The 16,660-nt window shown below is 39.9% G+C and overlaps 1 protein-coding gene and 1 long non-coding RNA gene across 2 annotated transcripts; both read right to left on the bottom strand.

Moving 5' to 3' along the window:
• Nucleotides 1-1,291: 1,291 nt before the first annotated feature.
• LOC128781389 (uncharacterized) lies at nt 1,292-14,537 on the bottom strand. The gene is made up of 3 exons (XR_008427355.1): nt 14,495-14,537; nt 9,405-9,490; nt 1,292-1,405 (listed from the first exon to the last, which is right to left on the bottom strand). It is a non-coding gene; the product is annotated as an uncharacterized lncRNA (long non-coding RNA).
• Nucleotides 7,749-9,101, bottom strand: OR10G2 (olfactory receptor family 10 subfamily G member 2). The gene has a single exon (XM_024568030.3). The coding sequence runs from the start codon at nt 9,002-9,004 to the stop codon at nt 8,048-8,050; it is 957 nt and encodes a 318-aa protein (XP_024423798.2). The 5' UTR covers nt 9,005-9,101; the 3' UTR covers nt 7,749-8,047.
• Nucleotides 14,538-16,660: the final 2,123 nt, after the last annotated feature.

The raw sequence follows: 16,660 nt of genomic DNA, 5'->3' as shown, positions 1-16,660 counted from the left end.
AGGTAATTAATTATTCCCTGCCATTATTTCCTACCTGTGTTCCTTTGTCTTTCTCTTTTCCTTACTTTCCTTATAGCAGTCCCTTTAGCATCTCTTGCAGAGTTGGTTTGGTGGAGCTGTATTCTTTTAGACTTCTTTTGTCTGGGAAACTCTTTATTTGGCCTTCTATCTTGATTGAGAGCCTTGCTGGGTAAAGTAGTCTTGGTTGCAGGCCTCTGGCTCTCATTACTTGGAATATTTTTTTGCCATTCTCTTCTGGCTTGGAGCGTTTCCATTGAGAAGTCAGTTGCTAACCTTATTGGGGCTCCCTTGTATGTTACTTCCTTTTTCTCCCTTGCTGCCTTTAAGATCCTCTCTTTGTCTTGGAATTTTGCCATTTTAATTATGATGTGTCTTGCAGTGTGGCTCTTTGGGTTCCTCTTGCTTGGGACTCTCTGTGTTTCCTGGATTTGGGTGACTTTTTCTCTCTTCAGATTAGGGAAATTTTCCATCATTACTTTTTCAAACAGGTTTTCTATCCCTTGATCTTCTTCTTCTCCTTCTGGTATTCCTATTATATGGTATTGTTACGTTTCATGTTGTCCTGCATTTCCCTTATTGCCTCTTCATTCTTTCTGAGCCTCTTTTCCTTTTCTTGCTCTTTCTGGGTGTTTTTTTCTACTTTGTCCTCCAGCTCGCTGATCTGATCCTCTGCTTCATCAAGTCTGCCTTTTATTCCTTCTACTGTGTTCTTCAATTCAGAAATTGTATTCTTCATTTCCTCTTGGCTCTTGTTGATAGTTTCTATTTCCTTTTTCATGGTGATATAGTTTGCAGTGAGTTCATTGTAGTTTCCTTGTAGTTTCTGGTAGTTCTCTTTGAGCTCAGAGAGCTCAGTGAGCTTCCTGATGACCATTGCTTTGAACTCAGTATCTGATAGTTGACTTGCCTCTTTTTCAGTTAGCACTCTTTCTGAGACTTCCTCCTTTCCTTTCATTTGGGAATTGTTTCTTTGTCTTCCCATTGTTTGTGAGACTCTTCTTGTTGGCCTCTGCTTCTTAAATTGATCTATTCTGACTCCCTGGGTTTATGGTATGAACTTCTATGGTAGAATGCCAATGGGATTCGGTGGTGCTGTCTCCTTAATTTCCTGTGCTCACTGGTCTTGAGCTGACGTTTATGGGTTTAACATGGTCTAACTCTAGTCTTTTCAGCACTCCAGGTTTTGTTGTCTCACCGTCAGATCTTTCAATGTCCTCTATCTTTGGTCTCTGATCTTCATATATGCTGGAATACTGTTGGCTGTTCGCTCTGCTCCTCAGATCAGCTAGGTATTTCCCTGGCGTTGAGGGGAAGTGGACTCTGCTCCCACCTATGTTGCCGCCATCTTCCCGACTCTCTACCTTCATTTTTTTTCCATTTCACACTTTCAAGAGACAAACATTAAGAAAAGAATGTTAAAAAGCAACTGCACACATAGGGAAAATTAGAAAGTGACCATGCATGCCCAGGGAAAGGCTCAAAAAAGGCGTGAGAATATCTTAAGTTTACATTTCAGGCTGATCCGTGGCAGAGACAGCCTATGAATGCATGCACACACACACAACCTCCCCAAAAAACAAAACCAAAAACAACAACAACAAATCCCCAAACCAATAACAAAACCTGGCAAGCCCTGGGGAAGGGGAAGAGTCTGATTTTCAGAGTTACCACATTATTAGATTCAAATGTCAAGTGTTCAAAAAAATCATAAGACATAAAAAAACCCCCAGGAAAATATAGTCCATCAGGGAAAAATAATAAGGCAATTAAAACTGTTCTTGAAATTATACCAGACAAAGACTTTAAACAACTGTTTCAAAGATGCCCAAAGAACTAAAGGAAGATGTGGAATAAAGTCCAAAAATGGTTTTTGAACAAAATAGAAATATTTAAAAAGACATAAAAAATCTAAAAAGAAATAAAGAAAACTTCTGGATCTTTATATTATAATAATTAAAATTAAACAATTTATTAGAGGGATTCAAGGCAATTAGAAGAAAGAATCAGTGAACTTAATATAGGACAATGGAAAACAGATAATGGCCCCTGACTGGTGTGGCTCAGTTTGTTGGGTGCTGTCCTGAAAAGCAAAGGGTCACAGGTTTGATTCATGGTAAGGGCACATGTGTGGGTTGTGGGTGCAGTCCCCAGTTGGCACATGTATGAGGCAACTGATCGATGTTTCTCCCTCACATCAGTGCTTTTCTCCCTCCTTTTTCTCTCTCTAAAAATAAAATAAAATAAAATAAAATAAAATAAAATAAAATAAAATAAAATAAAATAAAATAAAATCTTGCCCTGGCTGGTATAGCTCAGTGGATTCAGCATGGGCTGCAAACCAAATGGTCACCAGTTCAATTCCCAGTCAGGGCATATGCCTGGGTTGCAGACCAGGTCCCCAGTTGGGACCACATAAGAGGCAACCACACATTGGTGTTTCTCTCTCTCTCTCTTTCTCCCTCCCTTTCCCTATCTCTAAAAATAAATAAATTTAAAAAACCTTAAAAAATAAAAATAAATAAAATCTTTAAAAAAAAAGAAAAAAAAGATTGAAGAATAGTGAACAGAGTCTAAAGGACCTTGGAGAACTGTCAAGTAAGTGAACATGTACATCATCAAAATCCCAGAAAGAGAAGAGAGAAAAAGGGACAGGGACAGTAGTTGAAGAAATAATGGCTGAAAACCTCCCAGACTTGATGAAACACATGAGTATAAGCATCCAAGAAGCTCCATGAAGTCCAGATAAAATGAATAAGAGATATCCACACTGAGACACATTATGACCAAACTTTTAAAAGCCAATTAATTACAAAGGGAGAATCTTGAAAGCAGCAAGAGAGAAGTAAATTATAACATACAAGGAATGCTTAATAAAGTCCTCAATAAAATCAGCAAATTTCTCATCAGAAACTCTGGAGGCCACAAGACAGGGGGCCAATATTGAAAGTGCTAAAAGAAAAAACCTGTCAACCAGAATCCTATATCCAGCAAAACTGTCCTTCAAAAATGTGGGAGAAATTAAGACATTCTCAGATAAACAAAAGCTGAGAATTTGTGACTAGACCTGCCTTGCAAGAAATGCTCGAGGGAGTCCTGCAGGATGAAATGAAAGGACACCAGACAGTAACTAGAAGCCACACAGAGGGAAAAAAAAGGTCTAAATAAAGGTAAATACAAAGGGGAATTATAAGTGTTAGTATTATTATAACAATGGTTTGTCATTACATTTTTTGTTTTTTATATGATTTAAGAGACTAATAGATTTGGAGATAAAAACAATTATTGCTGTAAAAGCTAGTATTACTGTAACTGGTTTATAACTGTAAATGTTGTTTTCTACATAATTTAAAAGGCTAATGCATGTAAGTGAATTATTAATGTTTTGGGGCACATAGTGTATAAAGATATAATTTTAGAGAAATAAAAAAAATACTTTGAGACAAATGAAAAGGGAAACACAACATACCAAAACTAATAGGATATAGGAAAAGCAGTTCTAAGAAGGAAGTTTATAGCAATAAATGCTTACATCGATACAAAAGAAAGATCTCAAACAACATAACTTTGTACCTCAAAGAACTAAAAAAGGAAGGACAAACTAAGCCCAAAGTTAGTAGAAGACAGCCTAGAAATAAACTCTTGCAGATATGGTCACATGATTTTGGACAAGGATGCTGATACCATTCACTCGGGAAAAGACAGTCTTTTTGACAAATGGTGCAGGAAAAACTGGATATCCACATGTAAAGAATGAAGCTGGACCCTTAACTAACACCATATACAGTACAGTGCCCCCTTATCTATTGTTTTGCTTTCTGTGATTTCAGTTATTTGTGGCCAACTGTAACTGAATGATATTATTAAAATATTAAATGATAAAATTTCAGAAATAAACAATTTATAAGTTTTAAATTGCACACTGTTCTGAGTGGCATGATGAAATCTTGTGCCAACTTGCTCCATCCTGGCCTGGACATAAATCTTGGCTTTGTTCATTGTGGCCACACTGTATATTCTACCTGCCCGTTAGTCACTTAGTAGCAATCTTGGGTAACAGACTGGTTATCAGAGGGAGAGAATGACCTTTTCACATAAATTTTATTAAAGTATATTTTTATAATTGTTCTCTTTTATTAGTTATTGTTGTTAATCTCTCACTGCACCTAATTTATAAATTAAGCTTTATCATATATTTAAAAACCCCAGACCATACAAGGTTTGGTACTATTGGCATGATTTCAGTCATCCACTGGGAGTGTTGGAATGTATTCCCCATAAATAAAGGGGAACTATGTACAAAAGTTAATGCAAAATGGATCAAGAACCTAAATGTAAGACCAAAACCAATTAAACTCTTAGAAGCAAACACAGGAGAAAAGTTTTACAACAATGGATTTGGCAATGATTTCTTGGGTAGGATGCCAAAAGCACAGATAACAAAAGAAAAAATAGACAAATTGAGTTTCATAAACATAAACATGTTTGTGCATCAAAAGACACTATTAGCAGCCCTGGCTGGTGTGGCTCAATGGATTGAGTGCTGGCCTGCGAACCGAAAGGTCACTGGTTCCATTCCTGGTCAGGGCACAGGCCTGGATTTTGGGGCAGTTCTCCAGTTAGGGGGATGCAGGAGGCAACCGATCTATGTGTCTTCTGAACAGTGACATTTCTCTCCCTCTCCTTCTCCCTCCCTTCCCTTCTCTCTACCTTCCTTTCTCTCTAAAAATAAAGAAAGAAAATCTTTAAAAAAAGAGACACTATTAACAGAGTAAAAAGATAACCCAGAGAATGAAAGAAAATATTTGCAAATTATATATATGATAAGGGACTAATATCCAGGACCCTTAAAAATCAATCTCCAAAAACCAAACAACCCTGTTCAAAAATGGGCAAAGGACTTGAGTGGACATTTCTCTAAGGAAGTTATACAAATGGCCAAAAAGCCCATGAAAAGATTCTCAACATCACTAATCATTAGGGAAATACAAGCCAAAACTACAATGAAATATTATTTCATACCCATGAGGACGGCTACTATAAAAAACAAACAAAAACAGAAAACAGTATTGGCTAGATTATGGAGAAATTAGAACTCTTGTGCACAGTTCATAGGATTGTATAAGGTATAGCCACTGTGAAAAAGAGCATGCAGTTTCCTAAAAAAAGTTATCTTCTAGGTATATGCCCAAAAGAATTGAAAGCAAGGTCTCAAAGAGATATTTGAATACCTATAGTTGTAGTAGCATTATTCACAATAGCTAAAATGTACAAGCAACCCTGCATTTATCAATGGATGAATGGGTAAACAAAATGTGCTATGTACATACAATGAGATATTATTCATACTCAAAGAGGAAGAAAGTTCCACAACATGCTACAGCATGAATGAAACTTGAGGGTGTTATGCTAAATGAAATAAGCCAATCACAAAAAGACAAATGCTATATGATGCCACTTACATGAGGTACTTAAGTGTAGATGAAATCATTGGGACAGAAAGTACAATGGAGGAAGGGGAGAATGAAGAGTATTATTTAATGGGTGTAGAGTTTTAGTTTTACAAGATAAAAGGATTTGTGGGGATGGATGGTGGTGATGGTGGCACAACAATGTGAATGTATTTAACACCACTGAACTGTACACTTAAAATGGCTAATTAATAACTGTTATGTTTATTTTACCACAATAAAAAAAGTTGCTAAAAATTGGGTGAGCATAACATTACAGCTCTAATTGAGTGAAAAAACTATCAATAAATGAACACATTTACCCAGTCATTCATTTTCTGGAAGGAGCTATTGACACTTATTCTTATACTGCCCTATACTTGAGTTCCCTGTTTCCAACTTCTTTTAAATGCTTTCTCGTTCCTCTGGTAAGACCAGTACAGGTCACAGGAATAAGTTAAGGTTATTTACCTCACCGTGGCCTGGTTAGAAGGACAATGAATGATTAATTAATTGGTCAAATGAATGATTGACTAGGTAGCATCTAGATCTTTGGATTTTGGCATTCTGATAATTGACCAAAAGCTTTCTTGGATGTTTTGGACAATATAAATGCAGTTCAAAAGAATTTCCTGGCATTGTTTTAATTTTTAAAAATTGTCAATTAAGTGAAGTATTAATTAGGATGAACTGAAGATACTATAACAAAGTAACCTAATAACAAATCAGTGGATGAAAGAAGTTAGGGGCTTGTTTTCCTCTCCCTTAAAATTCTGAGGTGTGTGTTCCAGGTTGGCAGACGACTCATTTCCACTTGGTTACAAATTGCTGCTGGTGCATCTGGGTTCCTGTCATATGCCATTCCACCTCAGAGCAGAAACAGAACATGGAAAAGTTGCTGGGCCAGTTTTGAGGGCCAGGTCTCAAAGTATCACACATATACATAAAGTCTTTTCATATCCACTTTGGGAGAACATAGATATATAAATACACTTGACTGAAAGAGGGACTGGGAAATGTCCATAGTGGGGCAGACATGTTCTAGCTACAGCTCTCTGACTAGGGAACAAGAAGACAATGGATTTTGGTGGGCAGTTAGCCATCTTTACCACAGTACCTACTGGAAGATATTAGGTAAAGGGGGACTGCAACACAAACACCAAGAAAACATTATTTCTGCTCTCCAGGGACTCTGACCTAAACTACAGTACAGGCCAGCCAATGACAAGTGCTCTTATAAAATTCAAAGGACTATAGGAATGCAGGGAGAAGGAGATGAATTCTGACTGGGAGACAGAAAAAACTTTTTGTAAGAATATGAGTATTTCCTGGGCCATGAAGGAAGCATAACAAATCAACTTACTAATATAAAGAGTATTTCTGATATAGGAATATCTTAAGTAAAGGCTAAGAGGCCCCAAAGGAAAGGAGAATGTTTAAAGAATGGCAGGTAGCCCTGGCTGGTGTGGCTCAGTGGATTGAGTGCCGACCTGCGAACCAAAGGGTCGCGCCAGTTGGATTCCCAGTTAGGGCACATGCCTGGGTTGCAGGCCAGGACTCCTGTAGGGGGTGCACGAGAGGCAACCACACATTGATATTTCTCTCCCTCTCTTTCTCCCTCCCTTCCCCTATGTCTAAAATAAATAAATAAAATTTTAATGGCAGGAGGGAAGAAAGAGGTAGAGATATCTTAGGAGATAAGGTGTATTAGAGTCTGATTGTGGAGGACTTTGAATTCCAAGCTACAAGGCCTGGCTTTATCTACCTAATTCAGTGGAGAGCCAGTGAATATTCACTGTTTTCAGAAAGAAAACTCTGATAGTGACATGGATAAGGATGGGGATGACAAGGGGACCACTAAGCCAGAGAGACATTCCTGAAAGAGAGTGAACAGAATTTAGTTAACTACTGTATGGGGGATAGAGAAAGCCGGGAAGGAAACACAGACAATCCACACACAGGTTCACACCAAGTGCTTTGCCTTGGTGTGGGCAAAGCAATCCTGAATGTCTAGGGGCTTGGGAAATTAGGTGTGAAGCAAATGGATGAAGGGAGATGAGACAACATCATGCTGGTTTTCCCTAAATTTGCCTGGAATAATCCCCTTTCCTCCTAGATAGAGCATTTATTCTTCATAGTTGACATTTGTGTAGAATGTGCTTTCTCCCAAGAGATAGATCAGAAAGGGTAAAACAGTTCTGGCCAATTTATTGAGGATAAATATAGCAACAGAAGCTTCTTAAAAAAAAATCTTATCTTTTTATTTTTAGAGAGGGGAAGGGAAGAAGAAAGAGAGGGAGAGAAACAACAATGAGTGGTTGCCTCTCGTGTACCCCCTCCTGGGCACCTGGCATGCAACCCAGGCATGTGCCCTGACTAGGAATCAAACCAGCAACCCTTTGGTTCACAGGTCAGCATTCAATCTACCGAGCCACACCAGTCAGGGAGAGAGGCTTCTTCATAGTAAAATTACAATCAATTAAGCTTAAACTAACATCTAGTTGTTGAATGTTTGCCACATGCAGCAGTAACTGAAATGAGCATTGCAATGGAGGTGTAGGTAGTTCCTCTGCCTGCAGTTACATATTTTCACTTGCAGCCCCTCGACCTGCTATTATTCTCTTCAGAGCAGACTTCACTTCCTGGTTCCTCAGTGTGTAGATGAGTGGGTTCAGTAATGGAGTGACAGCAGTGTAAAATACAGCCACTGCCCCATCCAAGGGACTCTTGGAGCCTGGCCTGAGGTAGATGAAAATACAGGGGACATAGAAGACTGTGACCACAGTTAGATGGGAGCCGCAGGTGGAGAAGGCCCGCCGCTGCCCATCCCCAGTGCGTATCTTCAGGATGGCATGGACTATGTTGGCATAGGAGAGTAGAATTAACATGAAGCAACTGGCAGCCACTACCCCAATGTCTACAAAGGTCACAAGCTTGTTGACAGTCGTGTCAGCACAGGCCAGCCTCAGTACTGCAGGAATGTCACAAAAAAAGTAATCCACCTGGTTGGGCCCACAATAGGGCAGGCAGAAAGTCAGAATGGCTTGTATAGATCCATGTATGGAGCCAGCCACCCAAACTCCAGCCACAAGGATGGTGCATAACTTACTATTCATGAGCATAGGGTAGTGCAGGGGCCAGCATATTGCCAGGTACCTGTCATAGGCCATCAAGGTGTAGAGGAAGCACTCTGTGCTACCCAGAAAGTGAAAGAAATACAGCTGAGCCACACAGCCACCAAATGGGATTGCCTTGTTGGCAGGAGTAAAACCCAATACTAGACGAGGAACAACGACTGAGGAGAGCCACATGTCCAGGAATGAGAGCACACTCAGGAGAATGTACATGGGGCGAGCATGGAGTGTTGGGTCAGTCCACACGGTGAGCAGAATGAGCAGGTTCCCCAGCTGAGTCAGGATGTAAATGATGAAGAAGACCAGGAAGAGCAGGGTCCTCAGATTTGGGGGGTGAGATAAGCCTAAGAGGATGAACTCTGTCACTACGGTGTTCAGGGATGTGTTTACGGTCTTTCCCATGTCTTTCTGTAGTCTGCTAAGATGAATGGTGAAGTCAGACAAGGGCAAGACAACACAGGGAGGTGGTGAGAGAATGCTTTTGTCTGACGAATATGCCTAAGAGTTCTGAGAGAAACTGAATACTATTAAAACAATTCTTTTTTAAAGAAGAGGGTGTTGCCATTAGTTATTTTGGTTTACTTGATAAAAGAAACAGTCAAGAGACTAGTTTGTTTCCTAGATGGATGGAGACTTATCTATGGGGAAATACTTAGAAGTGGAATTTGACAGATTAAGGAACTGATTGAGAAGGATTTACAACTCCAGCCAAAAACTGTACCCCAAAGAGGGGCTAATGTTGAGGCTGAGCTGTGTGGAATGTGTATCCCACAATTACTACACCTACTTTCCCTCCACTTACCATCATTGCAATGTCTCCTCTTTGCCCTCAGCTAAAGTCCCATCTTCTCGCCCTGGCTGGTGTGGCTCAGTGGATCGAGTGCCAGCCTGCAAACCAAAGGGTCACCGGTTCAATTCCCAGTCAGGCACATGCCTGGGTTGCAGGCCAGGTCCCCAGTAGGGGGCCCTTGAGAGGCCACCACACATCTCTCCCTCTCTTTCTCCCTCCCTTCCCCTCCCTAAAAATAAACAAATAAAACCTAAAAAAATAAAAAAGAAAATAAAATCGCATCTCTTCACAATAGCATGCAAAAATGTTCATTATCTGGCCCTTACCACTCCAGCACATCACTTTTACTTATCACCCTCATCCCTTACAATTCTTTGTTATTGTTAAAATGCAAAGGACTCCTATGGGCTTTCTCAGTAGCATGCTGCTGTGCACAGGCTGCCTTCTCTGCTTCCTCATCTACCTAATGCTCCCTTCGCCACGTTTCCTTTAAAAAGGCTTTCCTGATTCCCAAGAACCATGCTTACACTTTCCAGAACACATATCACATTATGTTGCCATTGCCTAAATTTTTAATGTATCCTTCATTAGTCATCAATCTCACACTGTACAAGTGATAATTATTTTCTGAATGACTGAATGGCTGATTGAATGGATGTTGCCAAATCCCACTGATCTGACACAGTGCTTCTTTCTCTGCTTGATCTTTTTCACCAGACTCTTGGCTCCCTGGGCTGGCAAGGGATTATCTCATTTTTATGCAATATGTGTCTAGTTTTATTATAACAAATGAAATGGACATTTATGATTTTTAAAAATGTATTTATTGATTATGCTATTATAGTTGTCCCATTCCCCCCACCCCTCACTTCACTCCATCCTGCCCACCACCTCCCTCCCACATTCCCCCCCTATAGTTCATGTCCATGGGTCATACTTATAAGTTCTTTGGCTTCTACATTTCCTACACTAGTCTTACCCTCCCCCTGTCTATTTTCCACCTATCATCTATGCTACTTATTCTCTGTACCTTTCCCCCCCTCTCTCCCTCCCTCTCCCCTGTTGATAACCCTCCATGTGATCTCCATCTCTATGGTTCTGTTCCTGTTCTAGTTGTTTGCTTAGTTTGCTTTTGTTTTTGTTTCAGGTGTGGTTGCTAATAAGTGTGAGTTTGCTGTCATTTTTACTGTTCCTATTTTTGATCTTCTTTTTCTTTGGTAAGTCCCTTTAACATTTCATATAATAAGGGCTTGGTGATGATGAACTTCTTTAACTTGACCTTATCTGAGAAACACTTCATCTTCCCTTCCATTCTAATTATAGCTTTGCTGGATACAGATAGCTTTCTTGGATGTAGGTCCTTGCCTTTCATGACTTCAAATACTTCTTTCCAGCTCCTTCTTGCCTGTAAGGTCTCTTTGGAGAAATCAGCTGACAGTCTTATGGGAACTCCTTTGTAGGTAACTGTGTTCTTTTCTCTTGCTGCTTCTAAGATTCTCTCCTTGTTTCATCTTGGCTAATGTAATTATGATGTGCCTTGGTGTGTTCCTCCTTGGGTGACACTTCTTTGGGACTCTCTGAGCTTCCTGGACTTCCTGGAAGTCTATTTCCTTTGCCAGACTGGGGAAGTTCTCCTTCATTATTTGTTCAAATAAGTTTTCAATTTTTTGTTCTTCCTCTTCTCCTTCTGGCACCCCTATAATTCGGATGTTGGAACGTTTCAAGATGTCTTGGAGGTTCCTAAGCCTCTCCTCATTTTTCTGAATTCTTGTTCTTCATTCTTTTCTGGTTGGATGCTTCTTTCTTCCTTCTGGTCCACACTGTTGATTTGAGTCCCAGTTTCCATTGCCTCACTATTGGTTCCCTGTACATTTTCCTTTGTCTCTCTTGGCATAGTCTTCATTTTTTCACCTAGTTTTTGACCAAATTCAACCAATTCTGTGAACTTCTTGATAACTAGTGTTTTGAACTGTGCATCTGATAGGTTGGCTATCTCTTCCTCGCTTAGTTGTATTTTTCTGGAGCTTTGAAGTGTTCTTTCATTTGGGCCATTTTTTTTGTCTCGGCGCACCTGTTACTAGTAAGGGGCGGAGCCTTAGGTATTCACCAGGGTGGGGTAACACACGATGCTGCTGTGCTGTGACGCTGTACGTGGGGGAGGGGCCGAGAGGGAGCAATGGCGCCCGCTCCACTCTCCACCAGGTTTCAGCCACTCCCTCGACTACCCACAATCAAATTCGGCCCCTCTGGTGCTGGTTCCCGAGTGGGTGGGCTTGTGCACACTCTAGGCCCCTGTGGGTCTCTCCAACGACCTCTCCTGTGAGGCTGGGAGTCTCTCCTGCTGTCGCCCCAACCCCCAAGGGCATTTTCAATCAGAGGTTTGAGGCTTTATTTCCCCACGCTGGAGACCTGGGTTACACGGTCTGCTTTGCTCCCTGCAGTTCTTCCCGGTTTATCTGTGCGAATGTGGGGCCACGGGGTGCTACCCGCCGCTCTGCCTGCCCCGTTCTCCCCCACTCTGAGTCTGGCCCTCTTGTTTTATCTGTGCGCGACTGTAGGGCCACAGGGTCTGCTAGTGGTCAGACTGCCTGCCCCTTTCGTCCCACACTCCACCAGTCTCGGTCCCGCCATGGCAATGCGAGTCCTCTCCGCCCCGGCTGCCCGTCTCCGCCCCTCCTACCGGTCTGGATGAATGTTTATTTTTTATCTCCTTGGTGTCGGACTTCCTTGCCGTTCGATTTTCTGTCAGTTCTGGTTGTGGGAGGAGGCGCAGTGTGTCTACCTACACTGCCATCTTGGTTCTCCAACATTTATGATTTTTTATTGCTCCAGGATATTGTTTACATTGATTGATAGATTTATGTTGTCCAATGGTTATGCTGGATTTTCTGGTATAGAGTTACAGATGAATTATTATTTATTATAAAAGTATTGATTAATGCAGGACTTGATCTTTAGTTTGTGTGATACATATGCCTTGAAAGAATTTTAAATACCTAATTCAGATGATAAATGATAGAGGAATAAAATGTGCTTATTTCATTCCTTTAGTTGAGTATCCACACACTAGAGTTTGAGATACATTCATCTATTATTTAGCTATAGAATATCTTCGTAATTTAAATGACTATTTTCAGGAAGCAATCAAAATGGTAACAGAGTAAATACAAATAATGTGTAAGTATTCATATGTTTGCTAATTTAATCTCCATCAGAAAATTCCAAGAGATTTTATATTGGTTATTTTCTAAGATTACTTAATTCTTATATTAACATATATTAACAGTATTCATAATACTTAATATAGCTGTCTCTTCAGGGTCCATAGAAAATGTTAAGCATACCCATTGTCTACAAAGAAAGAAGAAATACCAGATTTTTACTGCCAGAGATTCACAGTTTCAGAACAGAGTTTATTTGAAAATGAATGGGAAGACTAGTTCCTATTTCTTTAGCTAGGCTATAGAAAAGAGATAGAAAGAGTTAGGATTAAGATTATGCATAAAATATTGAACCTACAACCTAGGTTTGTGCCCTGATGAGAATTGACCCACAATCTTTTGGTGTATGGGATGATGCTCTAATCGACTGAGCACACCCAGTCAGGGCAAAGTATTTTAAAATTTTCCAAGTTTTAGACTATTTGATGTTGCTAAAATCATGTAAAATAGTTGGAATTTAAATATAAAAAAGCTCACAAAAATAGCCAAGGGTACAGTTCAATATAAAAACTATCTGAAAACAAGGGCCCAGTGACATCAGAGGATAAACAATATGTGCTTAAAAAGTAATTATCCCAGAAGCACTAGGGAGAAGCTGTGGGGACAGGGTGAAAGGTGGTGCTGAGAGGATAAGGGCAAGATGGGGTGTTGCCAAGAGCGCTTTTCAGAGAACTCTGTAGAGCCGTGGGGTTATGGAATAGGCTGCTTTCTGTGCACCTTCCCACCCCGGCCCTCCCAATCAGGCCAGTTTGGTGTGAGAACATCCAGCTATTTCAAACTTTTGATTTCTATAATGAACTTTGGGATCTGGGCCATCAATGAACAGTTATGAGATCCTGAAGATGAGGGATAAAGACTGATCCAGTGTTGTGTGAGACATACTAGGATACGACTGCTATTTACTCTTCGGAGAAGACTCAACCCAAACCCGTTTCTAGAAATATTTCTTTTCCTTCACATTCATTCATTGTTAGACACCCTAGTAGAGCTATGGAAGAGTTAGGGAAATGGACAGAGTTTGGGGTGGCCTAGACATATTTTATCTCTTTCCACTACAGGCTATTCTTGCCTTTTTACCACGTTTAAAAAAAAGAGCTTGCTTAAGGAAAAGCACTTAGTATCCTTTTCACTAGAGAAAGAAAAGGTTACCCACCCATTTGACTTGTGTTTGAAGAATTACCAAAGAATCTTCTTCACAACCTCTATGACTTTATCACTGCCCAATCTCATCCTTTATCATTGCACCAAAGAAAAAAAAATAGAGGAACTGAAAATAAAATAGTGTTAAAATTTTTTGAGTCATTTTCTCAATATAAAAAGAAATTCCATATATTTGGAAGGCAGGAACTTAATTCTAGCAGTTTGGTAAGGAATTGAGGAAGAGGATAGAAAAAAGAGAATGGTTAAATTAACATTTGAACCAAATAACAGAGAATTTTAAAGTTTCAAACTTAGTGACCTCATTCTGAAAGGTGCTGGTCTTAAGATTGTTTTTCCATCCTTTCAGACTCATATACACAGAGCTGTGAAATCGTGTAGGAGGCTGGCTGACCTTGAATGGATGGGCCAGCAGAGAGAGAGATGTCCTTCACAGATTCAGTTTAGCCTATTGCGAAGGGCTCCTATCTCTGCTTCAGGAAGGCTTTAGAATTCTTTTAGGCTCTGGCTGGTGTGGCTCAGTGGATTGAGAGCCAGCCTGAGAACCAAAGGATCACCCGTTCGATTCCCAGTCAGGGCACAGGCCTGGGTTGCCGGCCAGGTCTCCAGTGGGGGTGCATGAGAGGCAACCATGCATTGATGTTTCTCTTCCTCTCCTTCTCCCTCCTTTCCCCTCTCTAAAAATAAATAAATCAATACAATCTTTAAAAAAAATTCACTTACTAGTTTACCTGGAAAGTAAATATTCAGAATCTCTGAGAGCGTCTGCCTTTCAGGGCTCTGTGAAGAGTGTGACTTTTATATTGCTTGAGTCATATTTTACATTTGTTTTCATCACCTGTTGCCTCTCTTGCTCCAAATAAAAGAAAAAAAAAACCACCACTGTCAAGAGATTTGAAGAACAATTCTAATCTCAGGAGAAATTCTACTCTAAAGTATTTCCTTAATGAGATCTTCCCTACCCAAATCCTTATTATTTTGTTTTGAGAGAGAATGTTTTTAGTAGATCCCTGGAAATTAGGCTGTGGGGAATAATCTTGTTTATTGTTTGTTTCCCTTCCCTGGAATGTAGGCTTCATGAGAGGAGGTTAGTTTGCTCCTCGTGAAATCCCCAACACTAGTACATTGCCTGGCACAGAGCAGGGTCTTAAGAACAACTTGGATAAATGAATAAGAGAAATTGCCACACATATTAAACATTGTGGGCAGAAAATAAAAAGCTGTGCTTTTAAATATGAAACTCTAATTTAAAATTACCAGAAATCGATTTGATATCAAACTGATTCTCATATTTGTGTGCACATACAGTGTCAGTAGCTTTGGGTATTCATTTATTTTATCTTAATAAAAATTAATGTTAATCTGCCCTGCCCAGCGTGGCTGTTTGTTGGAGTGTCATCTGGTCAACTGAAAAGTGCAGGTTTGATTCCTGATCAGGACACATAGCCAGGTTTCAGGTTCCATCCCCAGTCAGGGTGTGTATGAGAAGGTGGTCAGTAGATGTTTCATCTCACATTGGTGTTTCTCTCTCTCCTTCTCTCTTTGAAAGCAATGAAAAAAATGTCCTCAGGTGAGGACAAAAAAAAAGTTAATGTAATCAGTAATACCGGGGAACTGGTTAGAAGTGAAGAAATTAAACCTGGAGTGTGATATGAGCTTTAGGAGCCTCCACAGTAAGATGATGGAACTAGACAAAGACTGCATGATTCTTAAGATTCCTTTTAATTCAAAATTACTAAGGAGGATGATTAGTATTTGGTGTATGTGTGTTTAACATTGCAAAGCTACATGTGGCCACAAGATGACAGTATTATCTGTGTTACAACCAAGTACTATGCTGTGTCTGCTATATGGAGCAAATACAAATAATCAATCCAGAGGGTCCACGAGGGATATAAATTCCTTTAGCAAAAATACTGTAGATGAGGGGTACATTAGCTTAGGAAAACTAAGTGTGAAAGAGTAATTTCCTTTTGTGATAATTGTGAATAGTTTGAAGTATGGCTTCCCTTCCTTCCTTCCTTCCTTCCTTCCTTCCCTTGTAGTTTTAGCCTCTTCTTCCTTTCTTCCCATTTCCTTTCTTCGAGTTCTCATTTTGTTACATAAAAAGTGAAAAGTCAAATGAAACAGAGATATGAAAAAAGCTTAACATTTTCATGACTTTCTCTAAATTTCTACCTTCTGAAGTAAGTAAAGTTAATAGTTTCCTTTCCGGTTTCACATTTCTTTCTCTATATTCATACATATATTGAACTTCTTTAGATATTTAAAAGATATCTTGCCCTGACTGGTGTGGCTCAGTAGATTGAGTGCCACCCTGTGAGCAAAAGGGTCACAGGTTTGATTCCCAGTCAGGGCACATGACTGGGTTGTGGGCCAGGTCCCCAGTAAGGGGTGCACAAGAGGCAACCAAGATTGATGTTTCTCTCCCTGTCTTTCCCCCTCCCGTCCCTCTCTCTAAAAGTAAATAAATAAAATCTTTAAAAAATTATAAAAAAATCTCATTGACTGTTGGGAGATACATTTAGGTGGTGGAAAACCTTTTCCATCTCTTCAGTAATGTCACAAAAATCACCACTATCATCACTAGCACACACACACACACATACAACATGTGCATAGAAAGAGAAACTCATTATAGAGAAATCGACCACTTCTGCCTTTGCTTTATGTCATTTTCCCATTTCTCATCTCTGTTCTTTACACACAATTCCATTGTTCAATGTCCACAGAATCACTTGGACTAAAACCCGTGGATTTACATGTAGAAAATATTCATGTAAATCCACTTGAATAAGAAGACCCAGAGCAGCTTAGGGGGAAGCTCAAAGTCGCCCATTCAGGAAAGGAGCTCCTCCCCTTGTGTATTTTCTGGGGGTTGTATCCAGA

The sequence above is a fragment of the Desmodus rotundus genome, chromosome 7, assembly GCF_022682495.2.
Source record: "Desmodus rotundus isolate HL8 chromosome 7, HLdesRot8A.1, whole genome shotgun sequence".
Lineage (NCBI taxonomy): Eukaryota > Metazoa > Chordata > Mammalia > Chiroptera > Phyllostomidae > Desmodus > Desmodus rotundus.
Note: the sequence above shows the minus strand (reverse complement) of the source record. Positions and strands in the feature narration are given on the sequence as shown.